This window comes from Coenobita brevimanus, chromosome 47, assembly GCF_032717465.1.
Source record: "Coenobita brevimanus isolate Jiangsu-jjx chromosome 47, ASM3271746v2, whole genome shotgun sequence".
NCBI classification, from domain to species: Eukaryota; Metazoa; Arthropoda; class Malacostraca; order Decapoda; family Coenobitidae; genus Coenobita; species Coenobita brevimanus.
In genome coordinates this window covers 5,716,043-5,740,919 of record NC_137000.1, presented here as the reverse complement: position 1 = coordinate 5,740,919, position 24,877 = coordinate 5,716,043, and the positions used below count along the sequence as shown (strand labels likewise).

Sequence of the window (24,877 nt, the reverse complement as noted above, 5' to 3'; positions counted from 1 at the left end):
AAGCTTTGCCATTGCACTTGACACCTCTAAGGCTTTCGATCGAGTCTGGCATAAATCTTTAATTTCCAAACTGCCCTCTTACGGTTTCTGTCCTTCTATCTGTGCCTTCATCTCTAGCTTCCCTTCTGGTCGTTCTATAGCCGCTGTTGTAGACGGCCATTGTTCTTCTCCTAGATCTATTAACAGTGGTGTTCCTCAGGGCTCTGTCCTATCACCAACTCTCTTCCTTTTATTCATCAATGACCTTCTAAGCTGTACATCTAACCCTATCCACTCATATGCTGATGACTCCACCCTTCACCTTTCCATTCAATTCATGCAATGTCCATCTCAGCAGTTACTTCAACAGACAAGGGATGAGGCTATGGCACACCTAATGTCTGACTTGGCTCATATCTCTAACTGGGGTAAAAATAATCTTGTTGTTTTTAATGCATCAAAGACTCAGTTTTTGCACCTATCAACCCGACAAAATCTTCCACAGGTATACCCACTAATGTTTGATAATATTCAGCTTAATCCTGCATCATCCTTGAACATGCTTGGGGTTTCATTTACTTGGAACTTGTCTTGGAAAGATCATATTACATCTTTTGTAAAAGCTGCCTCCAAGAGATTGGGTGTGCAAAGCTGACTCCGTTCCTTCTTTACCCCTGCACAATTGTTGACTCTATACAGGGGTTTTATCCGCCCCTGTGTAGAGTACAACTCTCATGTGTGGGGAGGCTCCCCACATACAGCTCTTCTCAATAGGGTGGAGTCAAAGGCTTTTCACCTCATTAACTCTCCTCCTCTTACTGACTCCCTTCAACCTTTGTCTCTTCGCCGAACTGTTGCATCTTTATCTCTTTTCTATCGCTACTTCAATGGTCACTGCTCCTCTGAACTGTCTGCATGCATTCCTCCACCCCAACGACGGGCGCGTAGCACCCGTCTAGCAGCAAACTCTCATCCCTTTTCTGTCCAACTCTGTAATGCAAGAGTTAACCGTTACTCCCATTCCTTCATTTATGCAACAGGTCAACTCTGGAACTGTCTCCCTCTGTCTGTATTTCCTACTTCCTATGATCTCCAGTTTTTCAAACACAGTGTGTCCAGGCATCTGGAAATGATCGGATCTTGAATTTGGCTCTCTCTTATATTTTGTTTTTCTCTTGGAAGGAATAGTTTTGCAGGCTCATTGCCTTTGGTTCCTTCTTCCTCACATTAAAAAAAAAAAAAGATGGGAAGTTGTTGAATGCTGTGAAGAGTATGTATGATGGTGCTAAGGCTGCAGTGCATGTGGATGGTGAACTGAGTGAATTTATCTCTTTGAAGGTTGGGTTGAAACAGGGATGTGTCATATCTCCATGGTTGTTCAATCTGTACATGGATGGGGTAATAAAAGAGGTACAAGGTAGGGTAGTGGATGTTGGAGTGGCCCTGGTGAGAGAGGGTAGTGTTTGGAAACTCCCTGTACTGTTGTTTGCAGATGATACTGTGTTGTTGAGTGATGACGAAGGAGAGCTGCAAGGTTTGGTGGATGAGTTTGGGAGAGTGTGTAAGAAACGGAATCTAAAGGTGAATGTAGGGAAGAGTAAAGTGATGGTCTTTGAGAGAGGTGAAGTCAGTGAATGTACAGTGAGATTGGATGGTGAGCAATTGGAAAATGTGAGTACGTTTAAGTACTTGGGTAGTGCGATGAGTAAGGATGGAGGTTTGGAGGGTGAAGTGCTTGAAAGGGTGCAGCAGGGAAGAAAGGTTGCTGGTTCCTTGAAAGCAGTGATAAGAAGCAAGGAAGTGAGCATGGAAGTGAAAAGGTTACTACATGACAGTATTGTGATACCAACTCTAACGTATGGTAGTGAAGCTTGGACGTTGCTGGAAGGACACAAGTCAAGAGTGAGAGCAGTGGAAATGAGTTATTTAAGAGGAGCCTGTGGAGTCACATGGAGAGACAGGCTGACAAATGAGGATATAAAGGAGTGTTGTGGTGTGGATGTGGATGTGATAGGAAGCATTAGGAGGAATACACTGAGGTGGTTTGGCCGTGTGGAGAGGATGGAGGGTGAAAGTCTGACGAAGAGAGTGTATGTGAGTGAGGTGGAGGGGGGGAGAGGGAGGGGGAGGCTGAGGACGAGATGGAGGGATGGGGTGGAGAGGTATATGAGGGGGGTGTGAGTTGGGAGCGGGGCAGTGAAATGAAGTGAAATGGCGGGGGACAGAGCGACATGGAGGCGATTTGTTTGTGGCCACCCCGAACGGGATTAAGGTGTCTGGCGATATATATATATATATATATATATATACAGTATATATATTATAATAACAACATCATGATAGGTTTATGTGATCATCAGTATACAGACAAATCACAAAGAGTGAACAGTTTGGATGTGGCAATAAAACATATACTACCGTTCTCACCATGGGAGTGGCAGCTGCCAGGTCGGTATGGGGAGTGAACGTAATGTTTACGTCGGGGAGGGGAAGGTAATAAAGAAGGGGTATATGAATACTAATTATTTTTTTTATTGGGACTGCTGATAAAGAAATGTGTAATTAAGAGGTTCGTCAAAATTATTTTAGTGTTTGTTGTACATGAATTATTTAGTATTCTGTTTTCATGTAAATATTAATTGTAGTTCTGAAAGATATTTGTTTACACAGAACTCAGGCTATGATATCTGGGTCAGTTGTCAGATTCAAGGTTTTGCCCTCCAAGCTGAACCCAGTCATAAAACCTCTCATGGACAGCATAAAGAAAGAAAAAAATGAACAGCTTCAGGTGAGTTGTAATGTTTCTGCACTGCTTATCAATGAAATAGCATTGTTTCATGACGTGTGCTTTGTGTAGGTGTAATAATGATCTTTAGCATGTTAGAGTGTTTCTTCCTATTTGTATCTTGTAATTTTACCACATATTTATCAAATTGTGATATCAGCTGCTGCATTATTTCTTGATGGTCTCTTGCTCTAAATATGTACTGGAACCCTGGTATCTTTTCTTTGTTTATTTACAGAGTCTGGCAGCGGAGGATCTCACAAAGTTGCTGGAGCTTTGTGTTGACAGACCAGCAAGTCCTAATGGGAAGGTTGTCAAGAATCTGGCCTCATTCCTGTGTGTTGATGCCGAGTTTACACCCAGAATCATGGAGCAGGTTAGAGTCATTAGAGCTCTTACGTTGTTTAACATCAGTCTGGTTTGTTCACTGAGAACAGGTAGTTAATAATTTATGATGATGATTAACCCTTTCAGTACAATTTTTTTTTTTTTTTTTTTTTATATAAATAAAGTAAAGGAGTCAGAAGCTATGTATTTTTCAGTGAAGGGGCAAGTTGCTCATATCGTCAGTAAAATGATGTCATTCTGTATTTTTCTGGCTTCTGAGAAATGGTTTACTGACCTTAGAATAGAATCCTCAGAGGTAACAGGTTGATATCCATAATTGTGCTGCCCTTGGGTGCCTGCCATTTCCTCTCATCCTTCTTTCCCTCTTTCCGTTTCTGATTTTCTTTCCTTCATTCTTTCCTGATCCTTCTGTCTACTGGTGACTCTGCACTAAGTGACAAGCCAAGTAGTTTCCTGAACAGGTTAATATCCATAATTGTGCTGCTCTTGGGTGCCTGCCATTTCCTCTCTTCCTCCTTTCCATCCTTCCTCTTCTGATTTTCTTTCCTTCATTCTTTCCCCATCCTTCTGTCTACATGTGATTCTACACTAAGTGACAAGCTAGATAGTTTCCTGTACATCAGGAAACCTTTTACTGTGGTGGGTGATAACCATATAACCAAGTTATGGCGCTTGGTTGTTTAGTGGGTAATTAGGCACTCCAGTCGTATTGAGCCAGTGCTGGTTTATATCCAAGGAATGGTTGAGGTTTATTGCTCACGTAATGTCTCTCACGGATAAGTGAGGCCGGTCACTGTCATCTTAAATATCAGGACCAACTTGCCTAGTCCTGGGCTCCTATTCTCCTCATGGGGCAGCACTGGATTAGATGATGAATGAAAACAATTACTCATAGAGTATCATCTTTTAGCACTGTATAATTATAAAAGAAATTTGTATATATAGATGTTTTATAATGTATTGTAGTAATTAGTTTGTAGAAGGAGGAGGAAAAGATGTACACCAAAAATAATATAAACGTAGGTAAGTAGACAGAATGAAATAGATGTATGCAAAAACTAAAGTGGAGGGATAAGTTTGGAGAGGAAGTGAGAGGTAAGGGTAGGTAATGAATTGTTAAAGCAAGACAAAAACTCTAGAGTATGGCTACACTTGATACTGTATATATATAATCTCCAGTGCCCAGCTTTTGTTGCTTTTATTATACAGTACTTCCAAATTTAGCTGCGTATTTGCTAATATATCTTGTGTATTTTCCAGGAAGAGGAGAGTAAAGTTGCAGGAGTCACTGTAAACAGGTTCTGTGGAATTCTGAGCTTGTCTTCACAGCTGAAAGTAAGTTAGGCAAGATTTATAAGTCTTGAATAATTATGTGACCCATTTCTCTAGGCATGCTGTTGATAGTTTTCCCACATTTTTGCTTACTTTTATCTTTTTCTTGATCCTGTCTCATCCCAGGTTTAGACGGGAATAGGAGTCATGATGATGATTTTTGTTTTGAAATTATAGACTTAGTTACATTTCACTGGGCACTTTAATGGTTCTTCGGCTTTTCTGCTTTTCTGTTCCAGGAATATTTGACTCATGTGGTGCTGATAGGCCATGAGAGGATGAGGTGAAGGTCTGTCGGATCATATGATTGTGGTATGCAAGATCAAGCTGAGAGGAGTGAGGTGGACCAGGAAAGCCAGGAGTAGTCAGGGAGAAAGACTGAAAGTTGAGAAGCTGAGGATCAAAGAAATGGCAGATGAATACACTCCCAAAGTAGAGGAGGAATTAGAATCAGTGAAGTGGAATGAAATGGATGTTGACAGCCTGTGGAATGCATATAGGGATTGCTTTAGTTAGGAATGCTAAAGCGGTGTGTGATGTGGCAAGAGTAACAACAGAGAAGAAAGGTGCGGCGTGGTTGGATGAAGAGGCTAAGAGAGCAGTGGAGTAAAAGAGAAAGAAGTGGCTAGAGTGTTTACAGGACAGGGGTTCAATTGAAATAAGATCTGAATGTATTGAGAGCATGAAGAACATAAAGAGACTAGTGAAGAGGAAAAAGGAGGAGGTAAATGATGCTCAAGGAAGAAAAATGATTACAAATTACTCTGAAAATAGGAAGTTATTCTGGAAAGAGGTGCGGAAATGTAGAAAATGACAGCAGAAAGAAATGTGAAAGTGTGAAGAATGAAAGTGGTAGATTATTAACCCACAGGAATGAAGTAAGGAGTAGATGGAAAGAATATTTTGAAAGCCAAGTGAATGGGAATAGAGAGAGCAGAACCGCTGTAAACATGATTGATTTTGGATGTGTGCAGAGAAGGAATGCAGTGCCAGGAAATTTGACACTTGCAGAGGTCAAGAACACTGTGAAGCGGCTGAAAAATGGGAAAGCCGCTGGGGCTGATGTGGTGTATGCAGAGATGATCAAGTGTAGTGGAGAGAGCGGAATGAAGTGCTTGTTGGAGATACGTAAGAAGGCATGGGTGAGTGAAACTGTGCCAGCAGAGTGGAAAAAAGGCTGTGATTGTATCCTTGTACAAAAATATAGGTGAGCGAAGTGATTGCTAGAATTATCATGGCATAAGTTTATTGAGTGTGGAAGGGAAGGTATATGGAAGAATTATTATAGACAAAGTAAGAGATACTGGGAGTCCTAGTGCGTGATGAACAGGGTGGCTTTCGGAGTGGCAGAGAATGTGTGGATCAAATATTTGCAGTGAGACAGATAGTGGAGAAGGCTTCTGAGAAGGACTATAAGGTGTTTATGGCATTCATGTATCTGGAAAAAGCATATGACAAAGTAGACAGAGAAGGATTGTGGAAGGTTTTGCGCATGTATGATGTAGATGGTAAGCTGCAAGGTGCCATCAAGAGTTTTTATGATGGTAGTAAAGCATTCTTAGATCTTTAGTGGAAAAGTTTCTAGAGAAAGGAAAGAAGTTGTATGCGGCTTTCATGTATTTGGAGAAAGCATATGACAGGGTGGATAGACAAGGATTGTGGAAAGTATTAAGAATATATGGAGTAGATGGGAATTTGTTGAATGCTGTGAAGAGTATGTATGATGGTGCTAAGGCTGCAGCGTGTGTGGATGGTGAACTGAGTGAATTTTTCTCTTTGAAGGTTGGGTTGAAACAGGGATGTGTCATGTCTCCATGGTTGTTCAATCTGTACATGGATGGGGTAATAAAAGAGGTACAAGGTAGGGTAGTGGATGTTGGAGTGGCCATGGTGAGAGAGGATAGTGTTTGGAAACTCCCTGTACTGTTGTTTGCAGATGATACTGTGTTGTTGAGTGAAGATCAAGGAGAGCTGCAAGGCATGGTGGATGAGTTTGGGAGAGTGTGTAAGAAATGGAATCTAAAGGTGAATGTAGGGAAGAGTAAAGTGATGGTCTTTGAGAGAGGTGAAGTCAGTGAATGTACAGCGAGAGTGGATGGTGAGGAATTGGAAAATGTGAGTACGTTTAAGTACTTGGGTAGTGAGATGAGTAAGGATGGAGGTTTGGAGGGTGAAGTGCTTGAAAGGGTACAGCAGGGAAGAAAGATTGCTGGTTCCTTGAAAGCAGTGATAAGAAGCAAGGAAGTGAGCATGGAAGTGAAAAAGTTACTACATGACAGTAATGTGATACCAACTCTAATGTATGGTAGTGAAGCTTGGACATTGCTGGAAGGACACAAGTCAAGAGTGAGAGCAATGGAAATGAGTTATTTAAGAGGAGCCTGCGGAGTCACATGGAGAGACAGGCTGACAAATGAGGATATAAAGGAGCGTTGTGGTGTGGATGTGGATGTGATAGGAAGCGTTAGAAGGAATACACTGAGGTGGTTTGGCCATGTGGAGAGGATGGAGGGTGACAGACTGACAAAGAGAGTGTATGTGAGTGAGGTGGAGGGGGGGAGAGGGAGGGGGAGGCTGAGGATGAGATGGAGGGATGGGGTGGAGAGGTATATGAGAGAGGGGGATGTGAGTTGGGAGCGGGACAGTGAAATGGCTGGGGGCAGAGCGACGTGGAGGCGATTTGTTTGTGGCCACCCCGAACGAGATTGAGGCGTCTGGCAATAGATAGCTAGATAGTAAAGCATGTGTAAAGGTGAATGGGCATCTAAGTGAATGGTTCACGATCGGTGTGAGCATGCAACAAGGTTGTGTTATGTCCTCTTGGTTGTTCGATGTACATATGGATGGGATGATGAGAGAAGTAAAAATACGAGTAATGGAGAGAGGGATGGTGTTGGTAATGAATGGTGATGGATGGAATACCTCAAATTTGTTGTATGCTGATGATGCAATACTACTTGCCAGAGCTGGGCACCTCAATCTAATAATCAAATCCGCAGTTGCAATTCCACAACCACTGACCCTTGCTTTCCGTTGCCGCAATTCTGCAATAAACCTGGAATGTGCAGTTCTGCTGCCTCAGTAATGCAACTGCAATCCAGGTTCATAATTTTAAATACAAAGTGCACAAACAGGGGGTAAATTGATTGGTCTATCTATCTATCTATCTATCTATTGCCAGACACCTCAATCCCGTTTGGGGTGGCCACAAACAAATCGCCTCCAAGTCGCCCTGTCCCCCGCCATTTCACTGCCCTGCTCCCAACTCACACCCCCCTCTCTCATATACCTCTCCACCCCATCCCTCCATCTCATCCTCGGTCTCCCCCTCCCTCTTCCACCCTCCACCTTACTCATATACACTCTCTTCGTCAGTCTTTCACCCTCCATCCTCTCCACATGGCCAAACCACCTCAGTGTGTTCCTCACAACGCTTCCTATCACATCCACATCCACACCACAACGCTCCTTTATATCCTCATTCGTCAGCCTGTCTCTCCACGTGACTCCACAGGCTCCTCTTAAATAACTCATTTCCACTGCTCTCACTCTTGACTTGTGTCCTTCCAACAATGTCCAAGCTTCACTTCCGTATGTTAGAGTTGGTATCACAATACTGTCATGTAGTAACTTTTTTACTTCCATGCTCACTTCCCTGTTTCTTATCACTGCTTTCAAGGAACCAGCAACCTTTCTTCCCTGCTGTACCCTTTCAAGCACTTCACCCTCCAAACCTCCATCCTTACTCATCACACTACCCAAATACTTAAACGTACTCACATTTTCCAATTCCTCACCATCCAACCTCACTGTACATTCACTGACTTCACCTTTCTCAAAGACCATCACTTTACTCTTCCCTACATTCACCTTTAGGTTCCGTTTCTTACACACTCTCCCAAACTCATCCACCAAGCCTTGCAGCTCCCCTTCGTCTTCACTCAACAACACAGTATCATCTGCAAACAACAGTACAGGGAGTTTCCAAACACTATCCTCTCTCACCAGGGCCACTCCAACATCCACTACCCTACCTTGTACCTCTTTTATTACCTCATCCATGTACAGATTGAACAACCATGGAGACATGACACATCCCTGTTTCAAACCAACTTTCAAAGAGAAAAATTCATTTAGTTCACCATCCACACGCACTGCAGCCTTCGCACCATCGTACATACTCTTGACAGCATTCAACAACTTCCCATCTACTCCATATATTCTTAACACTTTCCACAATCCTTGTCTATCCACCCTGTCATATGCTTTCTCCAAATCCATGAAAGCCGCATACAACTTCTTTCCCTTCTCTAGAAACTTTTCCACTAAAGATCTAAGAATGAATATCTGATCTACACAACCTCTTCCCTTCCTAAAGCCTCCCTGTTCTTCTCCAACTAATTTCTCTGTTCTTTCTCTAACTCTGTCTATAAGTATCCTACCATACACTTTTCCTATTATACTAAGAAGACAAATGCCCCTATGATTACCACACACTTCTTTTTCCCCTTTTCCTTTGTACAAGGGAATAATTGATTGGTGATGTAATGAATTATTGTATTTATAATCTATTTATGTCATTAATTTCCCACAGTGACACCCAGTCACCGTGACCCTCTCTACTCACTAGTGACTTCGTTCATAACTTCACTCAGACCACTTTTCAGAGTCCTCACTGACCCAGTTCAGAAGTTCACATTTGTGACACGTGGCACTTCTTCACACCCACACATCACAGTCAGTCTGAGTCCTCCGAGATTGAGAACAACTCCCTCTTAAGCAGATCCATGTTCCCTTTCATGAATACCAGTTGCATGAAGTTCTCCAAGACCAGACTTGCCCTTTTGGCCTTCATGACATCTGACTCGTGGGAGAACAGTCTCACAATACTAATATTGTAGTAACATAATCATATCCTTTATTACAAAAATAATATTACAAGGAAAAGAAATAGCCTTTGTGCCACTTAGGAAATCAATCTGACCAGTAGCAGAATGCAGTCTGTAAAACTTAAATAAATAATTCAGGAAATGTGCATACTCTTGCAGATAATAACTCATTAACCCAGTAAGAAAAAGTATTTTCAACATTAGCCTTTAACCCCTCCGTGGCCCCTGGCGTCAAATGACGTTTTACTGTTGTGTGGCTGATGGCATCATTCAAGCGCAGCTTATAAAAAATGGCGAAAATTTTCAAGAAGTGAATGAATGTTTTGAATACATTGAGACTGACCTACACTACATTCTCATAAACCCCATCAAGCAGTTCAAAGCCTGATGCTGTGATGAGTGGATTTTCGATTTTTTCACTTGTGGCCATGCCTAAGCAAACACAGCTACATCCATATCTCGACCCAAAGAGAATATTATCGTCTCTGTCCTCTCTTGCAAAACACACACAACCACCCTGTTCACAGTTATGTATAAATACAGTTATAAACAAAAATAACATGATAAGAGAAGAATACATTTTTGTTTTGGTACCAAGTCATTTGCGGATGCTGTTCGTGGGTCTCTCGTGGGGGAAGGGAAGGATCTACCTGGGGGCGTGGTTGAGATCAGTGCTCATGGCCAGAAAAAAGCCATTCATAGTCAGCATGTACTGATTGTGAAACCAAAGAGTGGTGCTGATGCCCGGACAAATCAGATGGGACCAGAAGACATCAGAGGTGTACTTAACTCGGTGCCGGTTGATAGCCGTCTTAAGACCAAGTCTGGTGGGTTGGTAATGAAGTTTCCGTCAGCTGAGGCCAAAGGCGAGGCAACTGGGGTGCTGAGTGATCATTTTGGCTCTGAGGGCACTTTTTGCATATCAGAGCCAAAGAAAATGTTGCCTAAAATGACCGTGACAGGCCTTTCTTCTTCCTTGGGTGACTCTGACATCATCCCAAACATTCTGAGAAAAAACAATAAAATTAAGATGCTCATTGATCGAGGTTGTACCCTCAACCTTCTCTTCACAAGAACAAGGAATGACACCAAAACTCTGTCTTGAAGATGTCGCCAGAGGTGAGATCCTCCATTGTAGAACAGGGCAATTACATCTATGTGGATCTTACAAGATGCCGCACTTTCGATAGATTCTGGGTTACACAGTGTCATCACTGTCAAGGCTTTGGTCATACATTTGAGAGATGTTCTAGGAAAAATGATAAACCTAAATGCATCTTTTGTGCTGTAACCCATAAATCTAAGGATTGTAGTAACAGAAATTCTCCCAAATGCATCAACTGCTCTTCTTTAAGACATCAAGATGCTAATTCAGATTCACAGTTGGTTGCCCATTTTGCATCAAGTAGAGACTGTCCAATTATGATTCCTCATAGGAATAGATTGATTAAAAACACCAATCAAAAAACTTACTACATACCTCTTGAACCAGTTAAGGATGGGTCTTTTAAATATTCGTTCTATCCGAAATAAGATAGACTATATTAATGAAACTCTAAATCAGCACGAGCTTGACATTTTGTGCTTGACTGAAACCTGGTTGTATGAGTCTGATATCGATATTATTCGTAATGCATTGCCTAAGGCACATTCTATAATTCGTGTTCCCAGGCCTGCTGCTGACTATCCAGGAGGAGGTGTAGCACTCATCTACTCGGCAGCACTTGCAAACGTTTCTCTCATTGACTCAGACCTGACCCCATCTTCATTTGAATTTATGGAAGTACAGTATTAGTAAATTTCCATCAGAATACCATTAGAATTGCAATTGTGTATCGACCAGGTCATCCGGGCAGAGATCGGGGTTTTATGGAGGAGTTTGGGCAGTTTCTTGAAGTGCTTTCTCTTAAACCTGGAGGACTTCTAGTTTGTGGTGATTTCAATTATTGGGTTGACAGTCCAGAGTCAAAACCATTTTCTTCAGAATTCCTTGGGTTGATCACCCAAAACAACTTTTTCAATCATGTGAGTAATCCAACTCATGTCTCAGGACATGTCCTTGACTTGGTCTTGTCTCCTGTTGGTTGCAGGCACGTATCAGATGTGGAGGTTGACTCATTTGACCCCCTTATCTCTGATCATGCTCTGATCACTCTTAGTTTTGATGTCCCGAAATCCCCTTCATATAAAAAAGTCATCAGGTTCAGAAATTACAGGAATGTTGACCGCCAGTTGATGTGTCTTGAAATTGATTAACGTTTAAACTCCATTGATTCTTCCGGTCTTTCTTCTGGTGAGTTGGTTGATATTTACAACAACGAGCTTAGCTCAGTTTTTGACCATTATTGTCCTGAGGTAGTAAAAACAATCACTGTTCTTTATGATTTTCCTTGGTATGGTCCATCCATTAATTCTTTGCGTAGACAACGTAGAAGGGCAGAACGTGAGTGGCGCTTGCAGCGGACCGAAGTAACTCATTTGCGTTATGTTTTTGCGAGAAGAGCAGTCGTTCACACTGTAAAAGCCCAAAAGGCTAGGTTTTATCAAAATAAAGTTGATTCATATGGTGGTGATAAAAAAAAACTGTCTGAAGTTGTGAACAATTTGGTTGGCCGGAGGAATGTAATTGTTAAACCCAGTTCTGCATCTGATACCCAATTGGCTTCTGATTTTGCTTCATTTTTTACAAGTAAGATGTAAGACAGGAAACCATTTACAACGCTGGGTGGTAACTGTATAACCAAACCATACGTGTTCCCTACGTGTCAACAAGTGGCCACCCTTTACGGGATTATGGCGTCTGGCAATAGATAGATAGATATCTCGCATTAGAAGTGATTTAGACAGCAGTTCTCCTAGTGAAGCGTACTCAGTTGACTTCCAGCCACGATGCACCGGGGATAATTTGCTTTCAACATTTCATCCGCTGGATGTAGACAAAGTCAAATGTTATATCAGAGGACTTAATAAAACATTTTGCTCACTCGATCCATGTAACATGTCACAACTACCTGATGTGTATGAGCATGCTGCAGACTTTATCTGCAACATAATAAACAGATGCTTCTTAGAAAGTAATTTTGTGCAGTCTGAGAAACGTGCTTTGCTTAGGCTCCTAATTAAGAAACCTGGCCTTGATGTCGAGAGCATGACAAATTATCGTCCCATCTCTAACCTTTCTTTTTTATCCAAGATTATTGAGCGGGCCATACTCGATCAACTCGTACCTCTACTGGAACACAAGAGTTGTTCCTGTTGTTCAATCAGCATACAGAAAATACCATTCAACTGAAACTGCACTAACAAGGATTCAGAGTGACTTGGTGGCAAACACTTGTAGTGGGATGTCCTCTCTCCTAGTTCTGTTGGATCTGTCTTCAGCTTTTGATACAGTAGATCATAAACTATTGTTGGATGATCTGTATTTTTATGGCGTTCGTGATAGTGCCTTCTTGCTCCTTAAGTCGTATCTGTCGGACAGATCTCAGAGAGTGGTTGTTGATTACGCTAGCTCTGATTCTGCTCCCTTTCTATTTGGAGTCCCTCAAGGATCAGTTTTGGGTCCAATTCTATTTACTATCTACACAAGTAGTTTATCGTCTCTACTTGATGCTCATGATGTGTCCTATCATTTTTATGCTGATGACACCCAGCTCTATGTTAAGATGTCAAATATCAACGATACTAAGACAAAGTTTGAATCTCTAATGTCTGATATTAAGATTTGGATGGCTAAGAGGAAACTTAAGCTGAATGATGGTAAAACTGAGATCATCATCATCAGAGGAAACAGAAGGGGTGATGACACTGACAATGCCTTGGCTTTGAACATTGGCGTGTCACAGCTTCACCCAGTCAGTTGTGTTTGAAATCTGGGTGTTTATTTTAATTCTGGGTTAAATTACAAAGAGTATATTAATCAGGTTGTGAGAGGGTGTAACTTGCACATCAGAAATCTGTACTCTGTGAGAAAATTCCTGAATAGATGGTGCCTCTTAACATTGGTCCATGCAGTTGTCTTGTCTTGTGTTGATTATTGTAATTCACTGTGGGTTGGTCTTCCAAATAATATACTAACAAAAGTTCAGTCTGTGTTGAACAGGGCAGCACGGCTTATCTTTGGTCTCCCCCCCGAGAACCTCAACTAACCGTTTCTGATTGAGTTGCATTGGTTACCAGTAAAGGCTAGAATTGAATTTAAACTGTGTATTATTACATTTAAGGTTCTTAAGTTTGGTGAACCGAAGTATCTTGCTGAATTGTTAAAACTCCCGTCGGCACACCCGGGTGTGATGTTAGGCAGTGAAGATGATTCCTTGCGTCTTGATGAGCCAGGAGCCATTCACTAGTCATCTTTCTCTGATCGTTCTTTTGCGTATAGAGCCCCTAGATTGTATAACAGATTGCCATTGTCCCTAAGACAACTCTCTATTGTTGAATCCTTTAAGAGACAGCTGAAAGCCTTTCTTTTTTCAAAATGCTATGACCTGGAGAGAGGTACTACGACGGATGATTATAGGGTTTAATTATTGCCACTTTCATATGTATATGATGTAGCTTGTATTATATACAAGAAATGACACAATTCTTGTAATTGTAAAAAAATAATGTATGGGTGTCGAGCGCTAGTGAATTCCCAAAAGGAAGACCTGGCGCTTTTGAGAAACAAAAGGCCAGATTATTATTATTATCTATCTATCTATCTATTGCCAGACGCCTCAATCCCGTTTGGGGTGGCCACAAACAAATCGCCTCCAAGTCGCCCTGTCCCCCGCCATGTCACTCCCCTGCTCCCAACTCACACCCCTCTCTCTCATATACCTCTCCACCCCATCCCTCCATCTCATCCTCAGCCTTCCCTTCCCTCTTCCCCCCTCCACCTCACTCACATACACTCTCTTCATCAGTCTTTCACCCTCCATCCTCTCAACATGGCCAAACCACCTCAGTGTGTTCCTAATAACGCTTCCTATCACATCCACATCCACACCACAACGCTCCTTTATATCCTCATTCGTCAGGTTGTCTCTCCATGTAACTCCACAGGCTCCTCTTAAGTAACTCATTTCCACTGCTCTCACTCTTGACTTGTGTCCTTCCAACAACGTCCAAGCTTCACTTCCGTACGTTAGAGATGGTATCACAATACTGTCATGTAGTAACTTTTTCACTTCCATGCTCAGATTTGAATTTCATAAAACCAGACTTTACTGATCTACCAGAAGACCCGCCGACATGTCGTAAAAATACCCCCGCTAATACCAATACATCAGTCCTATATGAGACAGCCCTAGCATGTATTCAGTATGGACGATGGGTGTTAGCGCCGAAGTGGTGACATGTAGAGGTGTGCGGTATGTAGGAGGACTACTGGGCCTTGAAATCAGGCTGTGAAGCCTATGCCCAGAGTCGGTCACATTAAAAAAAAAAAAAAAAAAAAAAAAACTTCCCCGTTTCTTATCACTGCTTTCAGAGAACAAGCAACCTTTCTTCCCTGCTGTACCTTTCAAGCAATTCACCCTCCAAACCTCCATCCTTACTCATCACACTACCCAAGTACTTAAACATACTCACATTTTCCAATTCCTCAACATCCAACCTCGCTGTACATTCACTGACTTCACCTCTCTCAAAGACCATCACTTTACTCTTCCCTACATTCACCTTTAGATTCCGTTTCTTACACACTCTCCCAAACTCATCCACCAAGCCTTGCAGCTCCCCTTCATCTTCACTCAACAACACAGTATCATCTGCAAACAACAGTACAGGGAGTTTCCAAACACTATCCTCTCTCACCAGGGCCACTCCAACATCCACTACCCTACCTTGTACCTCTTTTATTACCCCATCCATGTACAGATTGAACAACCATGGAGACATGACACATCCCTGTTTCAAACCAACTTTCAGAGAGAAAAATTCACTTAGTTCACCATCCACACGCACTGCAGCCTTCGCACCATCGTACATACTCTTGACAGCATTCAACAACTTCCCATCTACTCCATATATTCTTAACACTTTCCACAATCCTTGTCTATCCACCCTGTCATATGCTTTCTCCAAATCCATGAAAGCCGCATACAACTTCTTTCCCTTCTCTAGAAACTTTTCCACTAAAGATCTAAGAATGAATATCTGATCTACACAACCTCTTCCCATCCTAAAGCCTCCCTGTTCTTCTCCAACTAATTTCTCTGTTCTTTCTCTAACTCTGTCAGTAAGTATCCTACCATACACTTTTCCTATTATACTAAGAAGACAAATGCCCCTATGATTACCACACACTTCTTTTTCCCCTTTTCCTTTGTACAAGGGAATAATTATACCTGACTTCCAATCCTCCGGGACTCTACCTTCCTCCCAGGCCAATCTGCACATCTTCCACATCCATTCTGCTACGATCTCTCCCCCATGCTTCAGCATTTCACCACACACTCCATCAATTCCTGGGGCTTTCCCCGATTTAACTTTCTTCATTGCTTCCACAACTTCTATCCTACTGATTTCTTCCTGTCTTCTCACCTCCCTCCTTCTCCCAGCCATTCCCCAGCCATTTATACTCGCATTACTTCCATTATCTATGTTCAACAATTCCTTAAAGTGTTCTCTCCATCTGCTCACTTTTTCTCCCATCTCCACTAGTAATCTACCATTTTTATCTTTCACTCCCCTGCTAACTTCACTTCCACCCTGTCTTACTCTTTTCACCTTTTTCCAGAACATTTTCTTACAGTTCCTCCAATTTACACTCAAATTCCTTCCAAATTCCTCATCCACTCTCTTCTTACTCTCTCTTACTAATCTTTTCACCTCTTTCTTTCTTTCTACATATAACTCTCTCTTCCGCCTCTCAACTTCTTCCATGCCCCTATTTCTCATCCATTCATTGTATGCTTTCTTCTTTTGTGCCACAGCCTGTTTCACCTCTTCAGTCCACCACGCTGTTCCTTGCACCCCCCTCCGTCTTCTCTTCCTTCCACACACCACATCACATGCTGCACATATTTTTTCTGTAAATATCCTACACACACCTTCCACGTCTCCCATCTGCTCCAATTCATATTTGCCCAATTGTTCCTCCACTTCTCTCTTATACTCTGCCTTTTTCTCATCCTCTTGTAACCTTTCCTTTCTTCTTGCAACTACTCCTTCCTCTCGTCTTTCCCTTCTTCTATTCCTCCATCTTACTTGAATTCTGATTCTGGCCACCACCAAGTAGTGGTCAGAAAGGCCACTCCCCCAACCTCTATAAACTCTTGCATCCATTACACATCTTCGCATCCTTTCATCCACACACACATAGTCAATCATTGCCTTCCTTTCATTCAGTTCACCACCCACCCTTCTCATCACTCGCCATGTATACCTGTGGATCATTTTATGCCTGAAGAGGGTATTGGCTATCACCAACCCCCTCCCAGCACAAATGTCCACTAACGCACTCCCATTCTCATCTATCTCAGCAGGCACACCCCACTCACCAACTGTTCCATCCAATTTCACATTCCCAACTTTACCATTCATATCACCGATCAAAAACACTCTCTCATTCCTTCCAAACTTTTCCATGCACACTTCTACATTTGTCCAGAACTCTTCTCTCACTCTTCTAGCACGATCTTGCGTTGGTGCATACACACACACAATCGCCCACATTTGTATTCCAACTTTCAACTTTACCCACACAATCCTTGACCCAACTGATCCATACTGTCTTATGCTCCTCTTCCATCTTTTACTCACAACTATACATACTCCTTCCTTTGCCCTCTCATTCTCACCTACTCCTGCAAATATACCCCATCCATACTCCCATTCTCTCACACTTTCTCCTCTCCATTTTGCTTCAGTTATTCCACACACATCCACTTTCGCACCCTCAAGCACATGGACAATCTCTCTCTCTTTCACCTCATCATTCGCTCCCCTTAGATTCCACGTTCCGATAACCATGTCCTTTGTCCGGTCCTTGGTCGTCATCGTTTGGTCAGTCCTTGTCTGAGGCTTATTGTTTGTTTTTTTAGTTAGTTGTTTCCAGGGAGGGGCACTAACCCTCCGCCAACCCTTTTAGTCGTCTTTTACGACAAGCAGGGATACTGGGGGAGTATTCTTGAACAAAAAACCCTACCTTTACTTGTTTGCCCAGGTTTGTTGTCCTGGTTTGGATCATTCAATGCAGTGTGACTTGTAGAAAACTGTGAAAACTTTTGGGAAGGGAATGAACATCTGGGACATGAGACTGACCTTCACTTCACGCTCTCACACACCTCATTTGTCAGTTCACCACCTGCTGCTGGGACGAGAGGATGTACTATTTTTTCGCCCGTGGCCATGTCTGAACGCTTATAGTTACATCCATTATCTTGACCCAGACAGAAAATATCATCTTTCTCCTCCTTTTTGAAACACACAACCACCCTGTTTATGATTACAAATGAACACAGGCATAAACAAAAAAGACAGGAAAATAGAAGAAAAAGAAAATGTATATTTTTTTATCTTTACCTATTTGCTCGGGTTTGTTGTACAGTTCTGAATAATTTTACACATTCTTTGCCATTTACAAGCATAACAGGAAAGTTTTGCATGTTCATGTGATGCTTTCATGGGTGGAAAGGCCTCCCAGCCCTCCCTGTCAATCATCTCATGCGAGGTGTGAATGGCAGGTAGTCTCGCATTTCAGTCCTCACTGTCCAGCCTGTACACTCAAGGGAAGACATTATCTCTTTTAGGTCTCAAAACAGAAAAGCTCGTCTCCCTTTTCCAACAAACTCCACCACCCACACTACAAAAACAAGTTGATACTACCATAAACACAATAAACACTGAAAAATGCAATATAAATTCATACTATATATATATTTTAAAATTCAAACCTTGCATATTATGTACTGAAAAACTCAAAATACACATATCTAGTTATTTCACACCTTTTCAGCACCATTAACAATGTTTTTGGTAAAAAAAAAAAAAAAATGTGATATTGCGTCACTGCAGTATCTACATGTGACTGGTATCAGCGGCCTAAATTTACTCAACTTCCGCATTTGATTGCACGCCACAGGATGAGTCAAGGAAGCTGAAATCTGCACTGGAAGGTGCATTGGAACTTGGGCTTCAATGTGGCAACAACAAAAATTGATTTTCAAAACTTCGAAAAATGACTGTGGGGTGGGCCTGTAGGGCATGGAAATCTCCATGCGTTAGGCCATGGAGGGTTAAGACTGTCATCTGTCAAATTATGGAACAACTGTGCATGATTAGCTATGTGTGCCACAAAATTTGATGTCACGTTGGGTTATACTGTATCATATCATATGTCAAATCATTTCTCCTGGTATCGCCCATCCCTACTGCTAACTGATGCAGCGACGTCTCGCCTGCTGCCACTGATGGCCGGGAATCCTGTTCAAGCTTGATATTCATAAGTCATGTAGCCTGTACTAACCACCACCGACCGCCACGTGGGAGATTGCAGACAGGATTGCGATTGTGGAAGTACCACAAGTTTCGGACAAGTGTGATCTTACAGTGAATGGAGGCTGGAATTAGTGAGAGAGTTCAAATACCTGGGTACATTGATAGAAAAGAGAGGAAAATGTGCAAAGGAAGTAGAAAGTAGAGTGACACAAGGAAGGAAAGTGGCTGGTGCTATGAAGGCCTTGATAAGAAACAGAGGCTTGAGTGTTGCAGCCGCATGAGGCTTACATGAAGGAGTGTTAGTGCCAACTTTAACTTATGGATATGAGACTGGTGTGGCATGAAAATGAAAAATCAAGAGTGAGAGCAGTGGAGATGGGACTGCTGAGGAATGTATGTGAAGTACAGACAGTGGATATGATATGAAATAATATGATTCGTGAAAGTTGTGGAGTGAGGAAGTCTGTGGACTCCAGAATCGAAGAGAGTGTACTGAGATGGTATGGTCATGTGGAGAGAATAGATAACAATAATGGTGAAAAAGGTATATCTGAGTGAATTTGAGGGAAGGAGGGAGCGAGCTAGGTCAAGGAGAAGGTGGAGGGATGTGTTGGATGAGTGTGTGAGGAAGAGAGGTCTGGAAGTCAATGAGGCTAGGAGACTGACAATAGATCAAGCTAGCTGGATGAATGTTGTGAGGAGAGGTGCATGATCAGGAATTTGGCACCCCTTTTTAACATGACGGTGTCCGGATTGACTCTGTTGGATATGTTTATGTGAAGCTACAGAATGTGGTGAATGTTTTTGGTGTATCAGATAGAGCCAGGATTTCAGGAACTTGAATGCTGAGTGAATGGAAGTGTGGCCCATTGGATTGGGCAAACTTGTGCTGTCTGGACGTTGCTACTCCTCACCCTGCCCTAGGGTGGGAAAGGAGGTCCGATGATGATGATGATTAGTAAGGAAGAGGATTGGAATGATGATGATGAGTCCATCATTGAAAGTTTATTTGAATTCTAGAGAATTGATTATTTCCCCACTAAAGGCATTTGTGATTGATGTTTAGAATGTCCAGTTGGAGTGAGGACCATGACACACATGTAAGTTCAGTACCCAAGCTGACACTTTTTTTTGTTTCTTCTTCTTTTTTCCCCATGTAATGTCTGCGAGGGTCTTACCTGCCCCTATGTAGAGTACAGCTGTCATGTATGGGGAGGCTCCCCACATACAGCTCTTCACAGCAAAGTGGAGTCAGAGGCTTTTCATCTCATTAACTCTCCTCCCCTTACTGGCTCACTTTAACCTCTGTCACTTCACTGCACTGTTGCGCCTTTATCTCTTTTCTATTTTTACTCCAGTGGTCACTGCACCTTTGAACTGTCTGCATGCATCCCTCTTCCAATATGGAGGGCATATAGCACCTGTCTAGCAGCAGACTTTCTTCCCTTTTCAGTCAAACTCTCTAATGCAAGAGTTAACTGTTACTACCAGTCCTTCATGTAAGCAACAGGTCAACTCTAGAACTGTCTTCCTTTGTATTTCCTGATGCCTATGACCTCCAGTCTTGCAAATGCAGTGTGTCCAGGCATATCTTGTTTTTACTTTTTGTTGGAGGGGGTAATGTTACAGGCTCCAGCCTTTTGTTCTTTCATCCATGCCATGAAAAAAAAAAAAAAAAAAAAAAAAAAAAAAAAAAAATATTTGGTCATTTACCCTTAAATGTACTGAAATGCTGTTGCCAAGCTTCAGGTCTGTATACCCTGAGGGGATAATATGGTACAGTGAAGGGATGTTTTTTAAGTGGTCAGTGGGGGCGCCCATTATCCACTCACTCGATGTAGCAGTACTCTATTTCAGGGTGACTGTACATTGAGTGATAAGCCAAATGATATCCTGTAAACAGGAAATTATTTAATATGCCAGGTGGTAACCTTATAACCAACTAACAACTGTTCACTGCATATCATCTTGTGGGTTGGTGGAGGGTTAGTGCCTCATGTGGGTTGGTGGAGGGTTAGTGCCCCTTCCCGGAAAACAACTAACCAAAAATGCAAACAAGAAGCCTTGGACCAGGACACACAAACAGGTGACGACAAAGGGCCGGACAAAGGACATGGTACAAATTGCAACTTGGAATGTAAGGGGTGTGAATGTTGAAGAGGGCAAAGGAGGGTGTATGTATTGTTTTGTGCAAGATTTGGAAGGAGAATATAAGATTTATTGATCAGTTGGTTCAAGGATTGTGTTGGTAAGATTGAAAGTAGGAATATAAATGTGGGCAATTGTGTGCATGTGTATGCGCCAATGCAAGATCGAGCAAGCAGGGTTAAAGAGTTCTGGGCAAATGGGGAAGTGTGCATGGAAAAGTTTGAAAGGAATGAGAGAGTATTTTTTATTAGAGATGTGAATGGAAAGTAGAGAATGCAAAGGTGGATGGCTCAGTTGGTGATTGGGGTGTGCCTGTAGAAGTGGATGAGAATGGCAGTGCTGTAGTGGAAATTTGTGCTGGGAGGGGGTTGGTGATAGCCAATACCCTCTTTAGGCACAAAATGATACACAGGTATATGTGGCGAGGTTTGAGAAGGGTGAATGTTGAACTGAGTGAATGGAGGGCAATGACTGATTATGTGAGTATGGATGACAGAATGAGAAGATATGTAATGGATGCAAGAGCATACTGAGGTTGGGGAAGTGGACTTTCTGACCACCACTTGGTGATGGTGAAAGTCAAGGTTCAAGGCAATGGAGGAATAGAAGGAAGGAAGGACAGGAGAAAGAAGTCTATACAAGGAGGGTAGAAAGGTTGCAAGAGAATAGGAAAATGGCAGAATATAAGAGAGAAGTAGAGGAGCAATTGGATAAATATGATTTAGAGCAGGTGGGGGAGGTGGAAGGTGTGTGCAAGATATTCACAGGTGAAATCAGTGCAGCATGTGAGGTGGTGTGTGGGGTGAAGAGAAGACAAAAGGGGGTGCAAGGAATAGCATGCTGGAATGAACAGGTAAGGCAAGCTGTGATATAAAAGAAGAGAGCATATACAGTAGAAAGCAGATGGAGGAAGTTGAGAGACGGAAGAGAGAGTTATATGTAGAGAGGAAGATTGAGGTGAAAAGATCGGTGAGAGAGAGTAAGAAGAGAATGATTGAGAAATTTGAAAGGAATTTGAGTATAGAGTGGAGGGAATGCAAGAAAATGTTCTGGAAGGAGGAAAAGAGAGTTAGACAGGGTGATAAATAAGTTAGTAGAGGAGTGAAAGATATAAATGGTGATTTGATAGTGGATAAGGGAGAAAGCGTGAGCAGATGGAAAGAACACGTTAAGGAGCTGTTAAGCACAGAGAATGAAAGTAATGCAAGTATAAGTGGCTGGGAAATGGCTGGGAGAAGGACGGGGCTGAGGAGGGAGGAAGAGATCAGTAGGATGGAAGTAGTGGAAGTACTGAAGAGTGACAAAATGGGGAAAGCTCCTGGAATTGATGGAATATGTGGTGAAATGATGAAGCATGGGGGAGAGATAGTAGTAGAATGAATATGGAAGATGTGCAGGTTGGCTTGTGAGGAAGGTACAGTCCAGAAGGATTGGAAATCAGGTATTATTTTCCCCCCGTACAAAAGGAAAAGGGAAAAAGAAGTGTGTGGCAGTCACAGGGGCATTTGTCTTTTTAGTGTAATAGGAAAGTATATGTTAGGATACTTTTTGACAGAGTTAGGGAAATAACAGAGGAGTTGGAGAAGAACAGGGAGGTGTTAGGAAGGGAAAAGGTTGTGTAGATCAGATATTCATCCTTAGGTCTTCCTCCATCCATCCATCATCCAATCCTACGTTGCTCCATGAGGAGCGTGGGAGCCCGGGGCTTGGCAAGTTGGTCCTGACATTTAAGATGAGAGTGACCAGCCGCACTCATCCCTGAGTGGCATTACATGAGCAATAAACCCCAACCACCCCTTGGATGTAAACCTTCACCAGCTCAATCCGAGTGGAGTGCCATAATTACCCACTAAACCACCAGGCGCCAAAATTTGGTTATATGGTTACCACCAAGTGTAGTAAATGGTTTCTTGATGTACAGGTAACCATTTGGCTTTGCACTCAGTGTAGAGTCACCCACAGGTAGAAGTAAGAGGAAAGAATGAAGGAAAGAATGACAGAAGAGGGAGTGTAAAGTCACCCATAGGCAGGAGGATGAGGAAAGAATGAAGGATAGGTCTTTAGTGAGAAAATTTCTAGAGAAGGGAAAGAAGTTGTATGTGGCCTTCATCAATTTGGAGATAGCATATGACCGAGTGGATAGGCAAGGAATGTGGAAAATATTAAGAATATCTGGAGTAAATTGGAAGTTGTTGAATGCCGTGAAGAGTATGTATGAGGGTGCTTAGGCTGCAGCATGTGCACTGAGTGAATTTTTCTATCTGAATGTTGGATTGAAACAGGGTTGTGTCATGTCTCCATGGTTGTTCAGTCTGTATATGGATGGGGTTATAAAAGAGATGCAAGGTAGGGTAGTGGATGTTGGAGCAGCCCTAATGAGAGTGGGCAACGTTTGGAAACTTCCCGTACCGTTGTTTCCAGATGATACTCTATTGTTAAGTGAAGACAAAGGGGAACTGCAATGCATGATGAATGAGTTTGGGAGAGTGTGTAAGAAATGGAATATAAAGGTGAATGTAGGTTATGGTCCTCAAGAGAAATGAAGTCACTGAATGCACAGTTAGGTTGGATGATGAGGAAATGGAAAATGTGAGTGCATTTAGGTACTTGGGTAGTGTGATAAGTAAGAATGGAAGTTTGGAGGATGAAGTGGATGAAAGGGAACAACAAAGATGATAAGTTACTGGTTCTTTGAAAGCAGTGATAAGATATAGGGAAGTAAGTATGGAAGTAAAAAAGCCACTGCATGATAGCATTGTGATACCAACTCAAACGTATGGAAGTGAATCTTGGACTTTGTTGGAAGGACACAAGTCAAGAGTGAGAGCAGTGGAAATGAGTTATTTGAGAGGAGCTTGTGGAGTTACACGGAGAGACAGACTGGCAAATGAGGAGATTAAGGAGCATTGTGGTGTGGATGTGGAGGTGATATAAAGCGTTTGGAGAAATACATTGAGATAGTTTGGCCATGTGGAGAGGATGGAGAGTGAGAGACTGGTGGGGAGAATGTATGTGAGTGAGGTAGAGGGAGGGGAGGATGAGGATGAGATGGAGGGATGGAGTGGAGAGGTATATGAGAGAGGGGGCTGTAAGCTGGGTAGGGGGCAAAGAAATGGCAGGGGGCAGGGTGACATGGGGGCAATTTGTTTATAGCCACCTCTGACAAGCTTAAGGTGTCTGGCAATAGATAGATAGAGATACCTGTAGTTTTGTCCCCAGAGTGCTGAATGCCAGCTGATGCGACGGAACTCATCAGTGACAGGTCGTGGCCCAGGCAGACCCCCAGGGCGACCACCGGCCAATGCAAAACGAGAAGATCCAGCAGAGGTTACCGAAGCCATTTTGGAGAGTGAGGTCAGTAGGTTTTCATTTATATTACAATATACAGTAAACTCTCAGTTATCAGTCGTTGCAATATCCAGCCCAACACAGTTTCCAGCGCTGTTGGCTTGGCTCTGTTAAAGCAGTATCTGGTAAAATTATGCAACATCTGGCATTGTTGGCTCAGCCCTGTTAAAGCAGTATTGTGCAAAGTTATTTCAACATCTGGTGCCGAAATGGGAAATAACCGGCGGTTCTGTGTAATATCCGACGGTGAAGCCAATCAACTGGCTCGTACATGGTAGCCAATCAACATCTGGGAAAACCTCACAATGTGCCAGCCAATGAGAATGCCTGCAACGCAACAGCCAATCAGAAAATATTTCAGGAGCGGCCTACCCAGCACGCCAAGCCTGCCATCGCACTCTCTTTTTTTTAATGGATTTAGTTCAGTGAAGACATCTATTCATTCTCCTCTTGTGACCATGTGGTGGCAAAACCCTAGTGTTGTTACTTACTGACAAAACCCTAGTTCTATGATGTAGTGGCAGAACCGTAGTGCTGTGACGTCATGGGAAAACTCTAATGCTGTGACTTACTTTGTGGGCTTCCATGCCTCGCATGTTGTTGTTGCAAAGCTTGTGGCCTT

General features: G+C 42.5%; 1 protein-coding gene across 1 annotated transcript in view; it reads left to right on the top strand.

Moving 5' to 3' along the window:
* Hel89B (histone acetyltransferase 1) overlaps positions 1–24,877 on the top strand; it is a 161,048-nt gene that overhangs the window by 76,456 nt on the left and 59,715 nt on the right. The window contains exons 16-19 of the mRNA XM_080271725.1: positions 2,650–2,767; positions 3,003–3,140; positions 4,373–4,447; positions 24,127–24,261. Coding sequence (XP_080127851.1) covers positions 2,650–2,767; positions 3,003–3,140; positions 4,373–4,447; positions 24,127–24,261 — 466 coding nt within the window. The remainder of the gene's footprint in view (positions 1–2,649; positions 2,768–3,002; positions 3,141–4,372; positions 4,448–24,126; positions 24,262–24,877) is intronic.